Here is a 14,471-nt window from a genome sequence, read left to right as displayed (position 1 = left end):
CGCACACACGCACGCACACACGCACACACACACGCACGCAAGGCAGATGTGTGGACAAAATATGCACTGTGTCAGGGTCTAAATGCTGAAGACACACAACATCTGTTGCTTTTCTTTTGGAATTCTCACCCTCAGCAGAAAACACATCCTCCTCCAGTCCTCCACCAGGCGCCCACCTGCATGTGCATGCGCGTGTGCACACACACACACACACACACACACACACACACACACACACACACACACACACACACACACACACACACACACACACACACACACACACACACACACACACACACACACACACACACACACACACACACACACACACACACACGCACACACACACACACACACACACACACACACACACACACACACACTTTCTTTACTTACCAAAAACCTGTGGAGTCCCGTGCTTCCGCCGTTGGCGACGAAGATGCCAGAGTTGTGCGAGAAGCTGAGCTTCTCGGTCGTGCGCTGAAACGTGGTCCTCTCGGCCTCGCCACAGTCCATGTAGAGACGCACCTCGTCATACTCCACGGCCACCTGGCGGGAACGCGTTGGTTCGTTACAAAAAAACACTGCCGTGGGTCTCACAGTTCTTTTGATGTCAATGACCCCCAAGTCAACATTATGTGGCCACATTTCAAGATAATGTCCACAGTGTGCATGTGTGTAAAAATCAAAATCAAGGTACTTTATTTAGTTCGTTTACTTTATTTAGAAAAGTTAAAATAAGCAAACAAGTTGACTCCAAAAGAGTCTTCATCAGGACAAGTATAAGCATAATTGCCCTGATGAAGAGTAAGACCTGATTTTTATCCACCCTCTCCTCATTTTTTAACCATTCTTGAGTGCTCAGATCGCCCCCTTTTTCTTTAATATTCCAGTCCCACTGATCTTTGAAGCACCAATCTACTTTACTTCTAAACTTGTTGCACCTCCATCGAGCACCTGGCTGATTTATTGATGATTTATCTTCTGTTTGTTTTTTCAGATCTACTGTAGTGGCGACCCACTTTGTGAACCACTGCACTACACTAGGCACCGTCTGCTATATATACTTAACATCTACTGTCCTCCAACCCACCTATCAAACTGTACAAAGTGATGCTACCTGGCAGCCCACAGCGTATGTCCGACCAGTGAACCATGAAACAAAACCTTACGTTTCAGTTGAATGCAAAAACACAATATAATTAATGTCTTGCCTGAGACCACCAACAAGCCTTGCCTCAAAATACAGACACACACACGCGCGCTAGTGTTGTTGTCATTTTTGTCACCCGGAATGTTTTAGTCGACTAAATACCCTAAGATTTTAGTCAACTAAAATGTATTTGATGGCGTCGAAATGGCAGATTTTACACTTGCTGAAAATAGCCGATCTATAAGCTCACAGATCGGCTATTTTCAGCGTGCAACCAAGCATAAAAAAAGACTTGTGTTTTAGTTCTACTGGATCTAACATTTCCCTAACATTTTAGTCTATAGTTTTTATTTGTTTGATGAAATTGGCAATATACTGTATTTAGTCGTAGATTTAATCAGCATGGCTTCGTTTTTATTCTGTTTTCCTCTGTGACAAAAGGTAGTCGACGAACATGTTTCGTCGACAAGCTAGCGTGCGCACACCACACACACACACACGCGCGCGCGCACACATCCTGCTTACTGTGAAGCGCGTCCACTGGTCAGTCATGTCCGGGACGGTGAAGGCAGCGGCCTTGTGGCTGTGTGAGCTCTGCTGGCGGTCTGTGTAGTAGAGCAGGATGCTCTGCAGACCCCCCTGGACGGGCGTCAGAGCCAAGCCCAGCTCCACCACCTTCTGACGGGCATCCGTGATGGCAAAGAGCACCCCTCCTCTCGGGGTGCTGGGACGAACCTATATGGGCAGAGACACAAACAGGCAAGTTCAAGTTCATTGAAACACTTTGTGCGATTGTAGATGTGCTATTTTTCGGAGTGCAACCAAAAATATAAAATGACTTCTCTTTTAGTTCTCTTGTCCACTAGTCCCTCCCCAACATTTTAGTCTAGTTTTTAACTTTGTTGTCACGTTATATCTGCTATTTTTGACTGATAGACTATCATTACTAAGGATGGAGCTCGATAACCGATACCCGAAAAAATCTGATAACAAACTTATTGAGTAATGAGTACCCGTTATCAATAAGCTTTGGGCTCATCGAGCCTGTTATCGAGCATAGTGGCCCATGACGCCATGTCTAAACAATCAAGACAAGAGGCGATCAAGATATTAATGTAATCATCCATGGTGGCACAAACATGTCGGTCTAAAGGTGCATTGATACCTGCCAACCAGCGCTGCACGGGTAAGCAAAATTACGCTTTTAAAGTAACGGTACGCTTATTAACCAGTTAACAGTTTCTTGAATATTATTTTATTGGTAAAAAAAGGTCAATTGCCTTCCGTCTAGTAAAAGATACTGGTTCAGTATTTATTTTCCCCCGTCATTCCACAAAATAATAGAAAATGCTCGATAGTGGGCTCAAACCTGGCTCCAAAAGCTTGATGGATAAGGTGCTCGTCATTACAACATTATCTAATATCTCTCTCACCTAATACTATCTCATCTCGTTCTATCTTACCGTGACGATGATGGCAAAGTCTCGATAGAAGGGGTCCGGCACGAAGGTCCTGGTGAGGCGGCCGATGTTCGTTTCGGGTCCAAAGCTGTAGGCCGGGAAGCCCTCGTAGCCGGGGGTGAAGGAGACGGAGGGGGGGAGGGGCACGCCGATCAGCTCCGTGAGGTCCAAATGACCACCTGAAGCCCGTTCTGTGGACACACACACGCAGTGTTCATTTTGTTGACCAAGACTAAGACTATAAATACTAAGTCGACTAAGTTTTACGTCTCCACAGCACCAAAGCATTATGGTCATTGTAGTAATCCAGCAATCAAGTCAAACCCTATAGTCAAACGCACAGACTACATAGAGCGTCGCAGTCATGCACGACACCAGGCCCAGGAAATAATTCCCAATGCAGACATTTCAAAAAGTATTTATTTATGGGCCTTTTAGGCGTGGTACGAAGCCAACTCGAGTCGTGACAAATCATGATAACAAACACAATATTTTGGACCAAACAAACAATTACAAATAAGAAAAACAGTGTTGTAACCTGCTGTATTTTTCTTCTTTCGAATTCTTTGTTTGGCCCAAAACATTGTGTTTATTGTCATGTTTTGTCACGACAAGAGTTGGCTCTGTCCACGGCGTAAACATCTTTAAATAAATACTTTTTGAAAAGTCTATGAGGAAAATGAACGGGGAATTATTTTCCGGGTCTCTCGAGGGGTCTGGACTGCGACGCTTTATAGGGTGCACATTTCTAATTGTGCTACTTTGATCTACTACAAGTACTATTAACATTGAGTGACTGGAGTTTCTTCCAGCAGTGAAATGTCCCTTTAACATTCAGACAGTGGCAGGATGCACTGACAGACAGGCTCCATTCGTACACACCGAAGAGTCCAAATAACACTTGGGGATGTTGCTGTGTAGTATACCATTATGTTACAGATGGGAACCTCAATGGTGAATTTAATTTGACTTGATTTAAGCCAGACTGGCTACGCCCCGTTGCCCCTGGCCTCGAACAGACATAATCCTCAATGAACAAGACACTGCTCTGCAATTAGTGTGGGTGATTAGGATGAGTGTGTCTGTGTGTGTGTGTGTGTGTGTGTGTGTGTGTGTCTTACAGTGTGTGTGTGTGTGTGTGTGTGTGTGTGTGTGTGTGTGTGTGTGTGTGTGTGTGTGTGTGTGTGTTCGTGACGTGTGTACATGGACACACATACGGCGGTGTGTGTGTGTGTGTGCGTGCGTTCGTGCGTGCGTGTTGGGGGGGGTTTAGGGGTGTAAAGATGGCTCCACATTCACTCCGTTCCCCCCACCATGGAGCCTGTCTCCCGTAGCGACACACTCTCACCTCGACATTCCTCCTAGGCTTACCGCTAGGATGTATGTCTCAACGCAAAGACACACACACACACACACACACACACACACACACACACACACACACACACACACACACACACACACACACACACACACACACACACACACACACACACACACACACACACACACACACACACACACACACACACACACACACACGAACACAAAGACATTGCTGTATGCATTCATATACTGGCCAGTGGAAGCACAGATGCCACAGCAATAAATAACATCACACACATCAATTACTACTGTCAAGACTTCAAATCAATACCACCATGATTTAAAACCTTGGTCTCGATTACGATTAATGAGCGATTTCTTTTTCTTTTTTTAATAGCCGACCTACAAGCTCACAATATGTCACGAAGCCTCATGATGTCACGCATTGCGAGCTTGTAGATCTGCCTGTCTTCATTAATGTTGCATGCCCAAATATTTTAGCCTGTGACCCAAAAGAGAAATTTGCCTCCAAATGACCCAAACTAGTGAAAATAGCAGATCTACAGGCTCCCAAAGCGACGCGATCGGCTACTTTCAATACTACTTAGACGTTTCTTTTCTAATGTATGGAATTTCTTCGATTTTTCTTTTGTTTCTTCATGAAATCACTGAAAACAAATAATCATTCAATCTGTTTTTAATTCATGAACATTTTAGCTTTTATGAAAATGTTTTGAAATTTGAAACCGTAAATGTAAGAAACTAAAAATAAAAACGACACACAAATGGGTTCCGAGTCCCGACCCACTGTTTGAGAACCAGTGGGATAAAGGACTATACTTGGCTGTTGTGAATGATTATAACCATGCATAACAACTTATAACAAATACACTTTATAACTAAACTAACTGAGTTAAGTTATAATGTGTTGTTCCACTGAGCTTATAATGCATTATGATCAGAGTTTATAATGTCATGAACGTTGTTATAAGTTGCCATACATGACACACACACACACACACACACACACACACACACACACACTCAAAAATGTGGGGGTCTCTAATTCAACAGCCTGACCAACTGGAAACATAACAGATTAAAGACTTGCATGTGTGTGTGTGTGTGTGTGTGTGTGTGTGTGTGTGTGTGTGTGTGTGTGTGTGTGTGTGTGTGTGTGGGCGTGCGACTGTGCACGTGATTCTGTTATGTGTGTATCGTCTGCCTTTTCATACATCACGGATGGAGTTCTGCGTCCAAACATTTGAGGCTGTGAGCACAGCTGGCGAGGTGGATATTCAACACGTACCGCACAGAACGCACACAGCGCGCACAACGCACGCACACACACAATGGACGCACTCAACGCAGCGCACACAATGCGCACACTCAATGCACACAACGCACGCACGCAACGCACACAATGCAGGCACTGAACGCACGCAACGCAATGCAATGCAATGCAATGCATGCACGCACGGACGCACGCACGGACGCACGCACTCAACACACACTTGCAACGCACACAATGAACGCACTCAGCGCATGCACGGAACTCACATAATGCATGCACTCAACGCAACAACTTCACTGCTCTGGGAACGCTTGACTTACATGTTTACATGTGTAAACATGTACCTATTGTTGGTAACCTAAGTTGCTTATTTTTTTCGAAAGCACCTGAAGGCACACAGAGAACTGAGTGAACTGAGTGTTGCAAGCAACTCCCCTCTCTCCCCCCTCCTCTCCTCTCTCTCTCTCATTAGCAGGCAACAGTGCAGCACTAATACCTCTCTCTCTGTTTCTGGCACAACAGCGCCCCTACTGGTCATACTGGTGGTCATGAACACATACATAGGCACATACATAGGTGAACACATAGGTGAACATGGACATTGCTGTTCCTTGGAGTGGTTGCACCACTCAAAAACTGTGTGAGACCAAGGAGACAATTGATCATTACATGCACGCACGCACATGCACACGCACACACACACACACACACACACACACACACACACACACACACAACTTATTTTACAGAGTTTACTGTCTCTATTGGTTTGTCTATTTGATTGATTGATAAATTGATTGATTGATTGATTGATTGATTGATTGACTGATTGGTTTGTCTATTTGATGTCCAGCCAGTGCCGTATCCAGGGAATAATCAGCAGGGGGGCATTCATATTTCCAAGGGGGGCACTTGATTTTTCAAGTTCACATCCATATATAGCAATTAAGCTCTCACATTGGCCTATACAATAAAACAACACAAAAGGCTTGGAGAAGGGCTACAAGTATAGGTTCCAATTATTCACCAAAACAAATAATATAGCCTAATTATTGTAGCCAACAGAACAAACAAACAAACATAGCCTATATACTGTCATGTGGAAACACGATCGCATCGCACCAACAACACAATGAACACAATGAGCATCTCCACGGCGGGAGGAAAGTAGAAAAAAAGACTATAGCCTATGCACCAACCATTAATCACCAACAAATAGTTGAGCATTTAGGCTTATAGTGTCTTTTATATGTGGCCATCTCCACGGTAGGGGAATATGAGTAAAAGTTTATGCACCAACCAAAAACAACAAGTCTATATAGTGTATTTATGTCGGGAGGCAAAGGGGGGGGGGGGGGGATCTGCGCGTCTGCAGATTGCACGTTTGCCATTATGAAGGCTACTTGGGTATTTGTCCCGTTTTACCTGATTCAGTGACGGTGTGCCAGAACCAAGAACCTCTGGTGGAGAAGCATGCGGTGGTGGTGGAGGTCCGAAAGTTGAGCTGCTGCTGTGGAAGTTGCTACAGCAGCCCTCTGCCTCACTGGAATAATGCTATCCGACACTCGCGAACCCCATCCGACGACCGAATTTCGTTGTGCATTTAGTAGTGCTCGGTGCTCGAACGACTCCCCGCAATATTAACAACAACAGGCGACATGGTGTTGGTTTCAGTATCGTCATCAGTCTGCCTTTCTGAAGGTGCTGGTGGGTTTATAGAGTTTGGTGTTTTGGCTTTGAGCCAGTTCCTAATATCCATGATTCAATTTTACCGGTTTGGGTTTGTTTTCACTGTGACTGAAGCATGGACTGAAGTCACACAGGTAATGACGTAGCTTTTGGTGCGCTGCATCAAAACGAATCCGACTAGGTGCACCGACTATAGGTGCCAGTGTACTTGTTATTATTGCATTTTTATTACTATGAATTAATTAGAAAATGTAAATTTATTATAAACACAAAGAACATGAAAATAACACATTATATATATTTTAAACCTGTAAAACATTAAAAATAATGGTGGGGTAGGGTTCTGGACTGGGGGGGCACAAAGTCTATCTGGGGGGGCAGCGCCCCCTAGTGCCCCCCCGTAGAAACGGCACTGTGTCCAGCTTGAGCAATGTAAATAGATGAATAACTAGATAAAGTGCCCCTCGGGGCACAGGTCTCCACCAGGCCAGGTCAGTTGTGGCCTCCTGGTGGCGCTATAATATGCCAAGAGCTGAACTGGCTCCCAGTAGAATCAAAGGTTACAATGGCTAGACTTAACATGGTCCATAAAATTAAATACGGAGAGGTCCCAGAAGTTTTAAGAACATGTTTCAGGCAGGTAAACGAGGTACACAACCATTTCACCAGAGCCAGTATTGCAGATGTGGTGCTCCCTGCTTTTAAAAGTAAAGTGGGCAAAGGCTCATTCATTTATATAGGAGCCACACAGTGGAATAGCCTGGAATCCAGTGTTAAACTGACCTACAATTTGAGGACATTTAAACAGAAGACTAAAAAATGGCTACTGGAAAAGGTTCCCCTATAAAGGGTCATCTTAGAGGGATGGATAGGGATGTAATTGTTGTGTTGTGTATGTAATGTATATGTACTGTTATGTATTTGTGATGTATTTTAAAGTATTGTTCAGTGTGAGAGGACCCCAGTGGAAATAAGTCTTTGGACTTTACTGTGTAATCCTTGAATCGCTGATTATAATGTTGTATTATGATTGCTTTTCTAAATAAATCAAAATCAAAATCAAAAAAGGGTGCCATTTCTTCTTACGCAATTAGGCATTTTGTTCCAAAAATGTGTTTTGCAAAAATCCACCTGTTGGTGGCGCTATAATAGGCCAATGTGAAAAGGGTGGGATATATTCCTCAGCCTAGTAGGAAAGTCCGTGAAAGATTTCATGTAAATTGCACGCTGCTTTCATAATTTGAGGCTTTTTGTTCAAAACGGGCCAATTCTGCAAACTTTGAAAGCCAATGTTAGCCAATTAGGATGGAATATGAAATATTCTGTCTTGAACACATGGCAATAGAGATACTGTGTAACGATTTGCGGTATTTTTGGACAGAATCTGGAGGAGTAATATAAAAAAATATAAGTTTTACAAAAGTCGGCCTCCTGGTGGCGCTAAAAGGCCGTTCTGGAAAATTTGGGGCAGAGGTTCATCGTTGGCATCCAGGGAGTGTGTGTGCAAAATGTGGCATTGACCGGGTTTAACGGTGCCGGAGATTAGCTGGTAACAGACGGACGGACTGCTAGCGCCCCTGAAAAATGTGTTTACATCATTTATTTAGATGTCCATCAGTAGGACTTTCATGTATTTTTTCAATTACAGTCAAACAGCTAATCAACAAAATAATTCGGGCAGCCAGTCAATCAGCTAAAACTATTTCTTTATACTTTTATTATCAATTCATATTGTAGTCAGCTAACCAAGTTAAATGTTTGGTAAATCAACCAAGCACAAGCCAGTTAGTCATCCAGCCAGTCAAATAATCCCTCATTCATTTTGGTCAATTGTAAAGGATTTATTCTCTATACTCCAAGCCCCTCCCCTTGGACATAATCCCAGTCATGGTGGCTACAAAGAACCTTGATCAGCTTGCGGTGACTTCTAAACCATTATACTACACTAATACTATCAACCCTGTTGCAAAGCTTTTTAAACCACCTCAACCCTGCAAAAGCCTCGTCTTGCTATACGCTCACATACTCTCTGGAGTTCTCAAAGAAGAACAGCGCAGCAAGGTATATAATATGGCTGTGTGGCACACATCAGTGCATGACCCCAAAGTTGCAGAGCTACAGTATTTCTTGACCAAGACAAGCAATAATATATGCTGCAAATGATACCTGGAGGATGACAATGCATATTTGAGCCATGATCACTGAACTTCAGGAGCTTGAGCGACTGGGAGGACCAATAACCAATATGGAATGACCCCCCCCCCCCCAAGAAAAAAGACCCCACATTATGTAAATATAATGTTAGGACGGGAAATGCAACCCACTCTGAACTAAATATAATGTCAGGGACCAGTTTGGAACGGGACACTGAGAACGGAAAGTATATTCTTGCATCCTCCCATGATTGAAAAAATACTCCTCTCCCCCTCCTCTCTCCTCTCCCTCTCCTCTCTCCTCTCTCCTCTCTCCTTCCTCTCTAACAGTGGTTCCCAAACTTTTCAGCCTGTGACCCAAGAGAGAGATTAGATGTTTGCCCGGGACCCAAACTAGTGAAAATATCAGATCTACAAGCTCACAAACTCTAAGGACCCATAAAAATTGGTCCGCGACCCAACCTTGGGGTCCCGACCCACTGTTTTGGGGGGGGGGGGGTGAAACTCACCATTCTTCCAGCGTTTCAGAGGTTTGTTCCTGGCCTTGCCGTGGTCCTGCAGGGAGGTCGTTGCAGGGCCGGCATAATAACCCCCAGGGGGGAGAGGCTCTGACCCGGCATGAGGCTCTGGCTGGAGGGTGCTCTGACCCGGGTAGGGTGCATCGAGGCTGGGGGTGGTGGTGGTGGTAGTAGTAGGGGCCGCCGGAACAGAGCCGGCACCGGCACTCGTCCGAGTGCCATTCCGAGTACCGTTGTTTCCACCGGCCTCCTCCTCCTCCTCCTCTGCCGCCACTGTCCCCTCCGCCACTGTCCCCGCGAGGGGACCCGGGGAGGAGGAGGTGAAGAAGGGGGAGGTGGAGGAGGAGGACGACGGAGGAGCAATGGAGGTGGTCCGGGGTTTGGGACCCCCCAGGATGGTCCACCACCACTGGGCCACGGCCCCGGGGGAAAGCAACAAGAGGAGGAGGACGAGGAGGGACGTGCGAAAGGCCTCCATCCTCCTGTCTTCTGACGCGGATGTGTGTGTGTGTGTGTGTGTGTGTGCGTATGTACTAACTGTATGTACACACACGCTCACGCATACACACAGAGACTGACACGCTATGTACTAACCACCGTGGCAGACACGCGCAAATATCCACACGCAAAATTCGACACACGTACAGTATAGAAGAATATTCCACCTCTGTTCAGTGCACAGTCTGCACACAGCTCACAGGCATGAGATGCACGCGCATGCGTGCACATATGCACACAAATACACACAAATGCTCTTACACACATACACACACACACACACACACACACGTGCAAAAGTCCCACAGAGTGCCGTAAGAGGATATTCCAGTAATCCAAGGATTCCAATATAGAAGAGAAAATAAGTGAACCACAAACCCCTTCCTCTCTCTCTCTCTCTCTGTGTCTCTGTGTGATTGTCCTGACAGCAACCCTAAATATCAATATGTGCTTTTGTTCTGTCCTCTTGCACTTGTCCTGTTATTCTCCTCTCCTTGTCATCTCTCTCTCCCCTTGTTTGTAACTCCCTCATGTGTCTCTCTCTCTCTCTCCCCTTGTTTGTAACTCCCTCATGTCTCTCTCTCTCTCTGTCGTCACCCCAGCCTACACTATGTAATTATTGACTTGCCCTCCTCCAGCATTCTACAACACAGCAGACTTGACTTGAGTCTCTCTTGAGTCTCTCTCTCTCTCTCTCTCTCTCTCTCTCTCTCTCTCTCTCTCTCCCCCAACCTTGCTCAGACAGGCAGATTAGAGAGTTCTCTCCTCCCTCTCTTCTGTGATGGGCCGCGAGTCATTGTGGCCAATTGAGTCCCCCTCAGCCCCTCTCTGCAGCTCCCAAAAGCCGACAAGTGGGCAACGAGTGGCCCCTCAGCTCTCAAGCCCACCAACACACACTATAGTTCATGCACAGACATACTGTGCTGAGGCCCTCCTCAGTCAGCCAGGCAGTGTGAAAACCAACCCCATGCATGTACAGCAATGGTTTTCAACCCTTTTCGTATCCATTATTTCTTCTGCAATTGAGCCACGGACCACCATTTGATGACATTTGACCTCTCAGACGCAAAACTTGCTGTATTGTGGTACCATTAATTAGGAGAGATAACGGGCAAATGTTGAGCAAAATACTAATCTTTCTATATTTCTGGAATTGTGTAGAATGTTTAACAATAATGTAAAATTAAACCAAATGGACCCGTTAAAGATCTCCAACTCTCCAACTCCAACTCTCCCTCATTTAGCTGGGGACCACCTTGAACCCCCTCAAGGACCACTGGTGGTCCCCGGACTACCGGTTGAAAGCCACTTATGTACAGTATACAGTCTCGTTTGGCTGCTTTAAATCTGTTTCACAGGTTTTGCCGTGTCATTTTCTCCCTCGTGTCATGTATCATTCTCCATTATGTATAATCTTGTGGCATTTTTCTTTCAAGAAACACCACAAAACCAGCCTAAAAAAGACAAAACCGGCTATCACCTCTGTTCCAAATGCAGCCTCCATTCTGAAGCTCATACTATCTATACTTGAACTAAGAAAAGCAGTGGTGGAAAGTAACTAAGTACATTTACTTAAGTACTGTACTGAAGTACAATTTTGAGTATTTCCAATTTCCTTTATTCATTCTACTCCACTACATTTCAGATCCAAATATTGTACTTTTACCCCACTACATTTATGTGAAAATTTTAGTTTTTTATTATTGTTGCAAAACATACTTCAGCCCTATATATATTTTGCCCATTTGAAAATAGCAGAACTACACACTCACAATGCGTTGCATGGGACATTCTGCATTGTGAGTACTTTTTACTTTGGTAAATTTCCTCAAGTACATTTCGAATTACGTACATAACTTTTACTTGTAACAGAGTCGTTCTACATTGCAGTAATGACACTTTTACTTAAGTAAAACATGTGACCACTGGCACTGCTAAAAAAGAGACAGGACAAGGGAGAAGTCCTGGCCACCCTTTGGGTGTAGTAGTAGGTTTTCTTAATTGAGAGTGACAGCAGGAAAGCTACGATGCTGATCCTACACTACTGTGTGGAGTGGATAATGTTATGCCGCACTCCGTGAATGGAAACAAATGTACAGCTTTGCCAGACCTGCACGTGCAGCACAAATAGAAAACAATCAGACCCGTCTGAACTGAGTGGTACTGTACTGTAGCCTACTCTTACTACTGTACTGTACTCGTACTGTATTAAAAAAACTCAGTTTCCCATCATGCACCTGTGCACAGTGTGAAGCTCAACAGTGCCACTGTCACCTGCTGGTACCCTAAACAGACAGACATATAGGGACACACATTGCTGTTCCTCGGAGTGCCTGGACCACTCAAAAACTAAGCGTGTATGAAGCAAGAAGCAACACAGTGAACCTCTCAGTTTGAGTTTCAGTGAACCTCTCAGTTCTTGAATGCCACATGACGCCACGGAGGGGACATACACACAAGGCTACGCGCAGTGGTGTAAAGTAACTAAGTACATTTACTTAAGTACTGTACTTAAGTACAATTGAGGTAATTGTACTTTACTGGAGCATTTTCAATTTCCAATACCGTTACTTCTACTTCACTACATCTCAGAGGTAAATGCATTCATTCATTTTCAACCCGAAACAAAAGGCCGGACAGGATGGGACAGACACAGCTACAGTCCACTGGGCACAGAAATAGAGCGAGATGGAGCGACAGACAGACAGACAGACAGACAGACAGACAGACAGACAGACAGACAGACAGACAGACAGACAGAAAGACAGAAAGAAAGAAAGAAAGAAAGAAAGAAAGAAAGAAAGAAAGAAAGAAAGAAAGAAAGAAAGAAAGAAAGAAAGAAAGAAAGAAAGAGAAAGGGGAGGAAAGGAGACATGAGAAAGGCTGAGAAAGAGACTGAAACGGAACGAAAACAGAAGGGGAGACAAATGCAGTGACGGATATGAGAAGAAGAGTGAGAATGGAGAGAACAGACACAGAGAGAGAGAGCAGAGAGATAGAGACACACAGAGAGAGAAAGCGAGAGAGAGAGAGGCCCATGGTGACAAAGGAATGACTGTTCTGCTGTGTTGTGTTTGTCTCTTTACAGTAAATATTTTTGCTGAGGTCCAGGATGGGGTTCTTATGTGATGATGAGCAGCAGCTGCTGCTCTGCTCAGAGCTGAGGGGATCGTTAACAGCATGTCACTCACCGTCAATTAAGTCTGAATGTTCATTTAGCCCATTTAGACCTGAGGACCTGATTCTACAGTACAAATGTCTTCTAAATCCTGACGGTTTTCTGGAAAACCTATGTTTCTATATGTCAGTGGACCCACAGAATTATATGCAATTGGCCACCGACCCTCATCTGAAAATATGTTGTTCCAAGCACCCCCCCCCCCCCCCCCCCCAGAAGCAAAGATATGAGTTAAAAACATTCACTGGGAAAGAATATATATTCAAAGATTTGCACATGTTTTCATGATATTTCAAAAATAGCATGATCTACAAGCTCGTAGATCTGCTATTATTCATCACCTAAAAGTGGTTAAAAGCTAAGGCGAGGTCTAAATGTCTTAACTCAGACATATCAACCACGAGTTGTCACGGAAGGAAGTCGCAGACGAACTATGTCAGGAGGAGGTAAAACTAGGTACGACAGACGTCAGCCTCAGCGACAGTGAGTTGTGAACGACACATAATAGCTGGCATTAATGGGACATTTCACCGCTGGAAGAAACCGCAGTCACTCAATGTTAATAACATTCGTGGTACATAACAGCTAGATTGCTGAATTCCTACAATGACCACAATGCCTTGGCGCTCTGCCCCTCCTTGTGGAGAGGGGAGAGGCTTCGTGGAGGTGGACTTGTAGTCCAGGAAGGAAGTGAGACCACATTTTCATGAAACATTTTGGTCATGAACATGAGCTTCATGACTAAAATATCTAAAAACACCATATTACACACAAAAAAACAAAAAACAGGAAAACATCAAGGGGTGAATTACTGCTACATAGCTGACATCGCCTCCAAAAAATATATATTTGGGGAGAAATAGCCTTTAGAAGGTCCATGGAATTGTCTGGGCGTTCTGGGCTATAGAGACTCAGCACTATCTGTATAATATTCAACCTGTCAGTGTTTGTCTATTTCCCCCGGGAGTGTACAAACGTAACCAAAAGTGAACTCTTCTTCTTTTGGTACAACATTTTGTACACTCTCAGAGTTATATCTACACTCAGGACTTTACAGTGCACTCATTAAGACATAACTTGAAACATTTGGTGGGACGTGCACCATAAAAGGACCAGTGGAGGTGGGGTGGGAGGTCCTCAAATGGAGCAGATGATGGGTTTAGGGGACTAAGTGGAAGATGGGGGTGGAGAGAGAGAGA

General features: G+C 44.5%; 1 protein-coding gene across 4 annotated transcripts in view; it reads right to left on the bottom strand.

Annotated features, from left to right (window-relative positions):
* col15a1b (collagen, type XV, alpha 1b) overlaps positions 1–14,471 on the bottom strand; it is a 70,922-nt gene that overhangs the window by 41,846 nt on the left and 14,605 nt on the right. For all 4 annotated transcript variants that reach the window (XM_080777457.1, XM_080777459.1, XM_080777460.1 and 1 more), the window contains exons 3-5: positions 2,620–2,807; positions 1,682–1,891; positions 400–552 (exon numbers count right to left, since the gene is read on the bottom strand). In XM_080777457.1, the coding sequence (XP_080633583.1) occupies positions 400–552; positions 1,682–1,891; positions 2,620–2,807 (551 nt within the window). The remainder of the gene's footprint in view (positions 1–399; positions 553–1,681; positions 1,892–2,619; positions 2,808–14,471) is intronic.

This window comes from Protomyctophum bolini (assembly GCF_963924005.1).
Source record: "Protomyctophum bolini genome assembly, chromosome: 12".
Lineage (NCBI taxonomy): Eukaryota > Metazoa > Chordata > Actinopteri > Myctophiformes > Myctophidae > Protomyctophum > Protomyctophum bolini.
The sequence above is the reverse complement of the archived record's forward strand: the minus strand, read 5'-3'. Positions and strand labels throughout refer to the sequence as shown.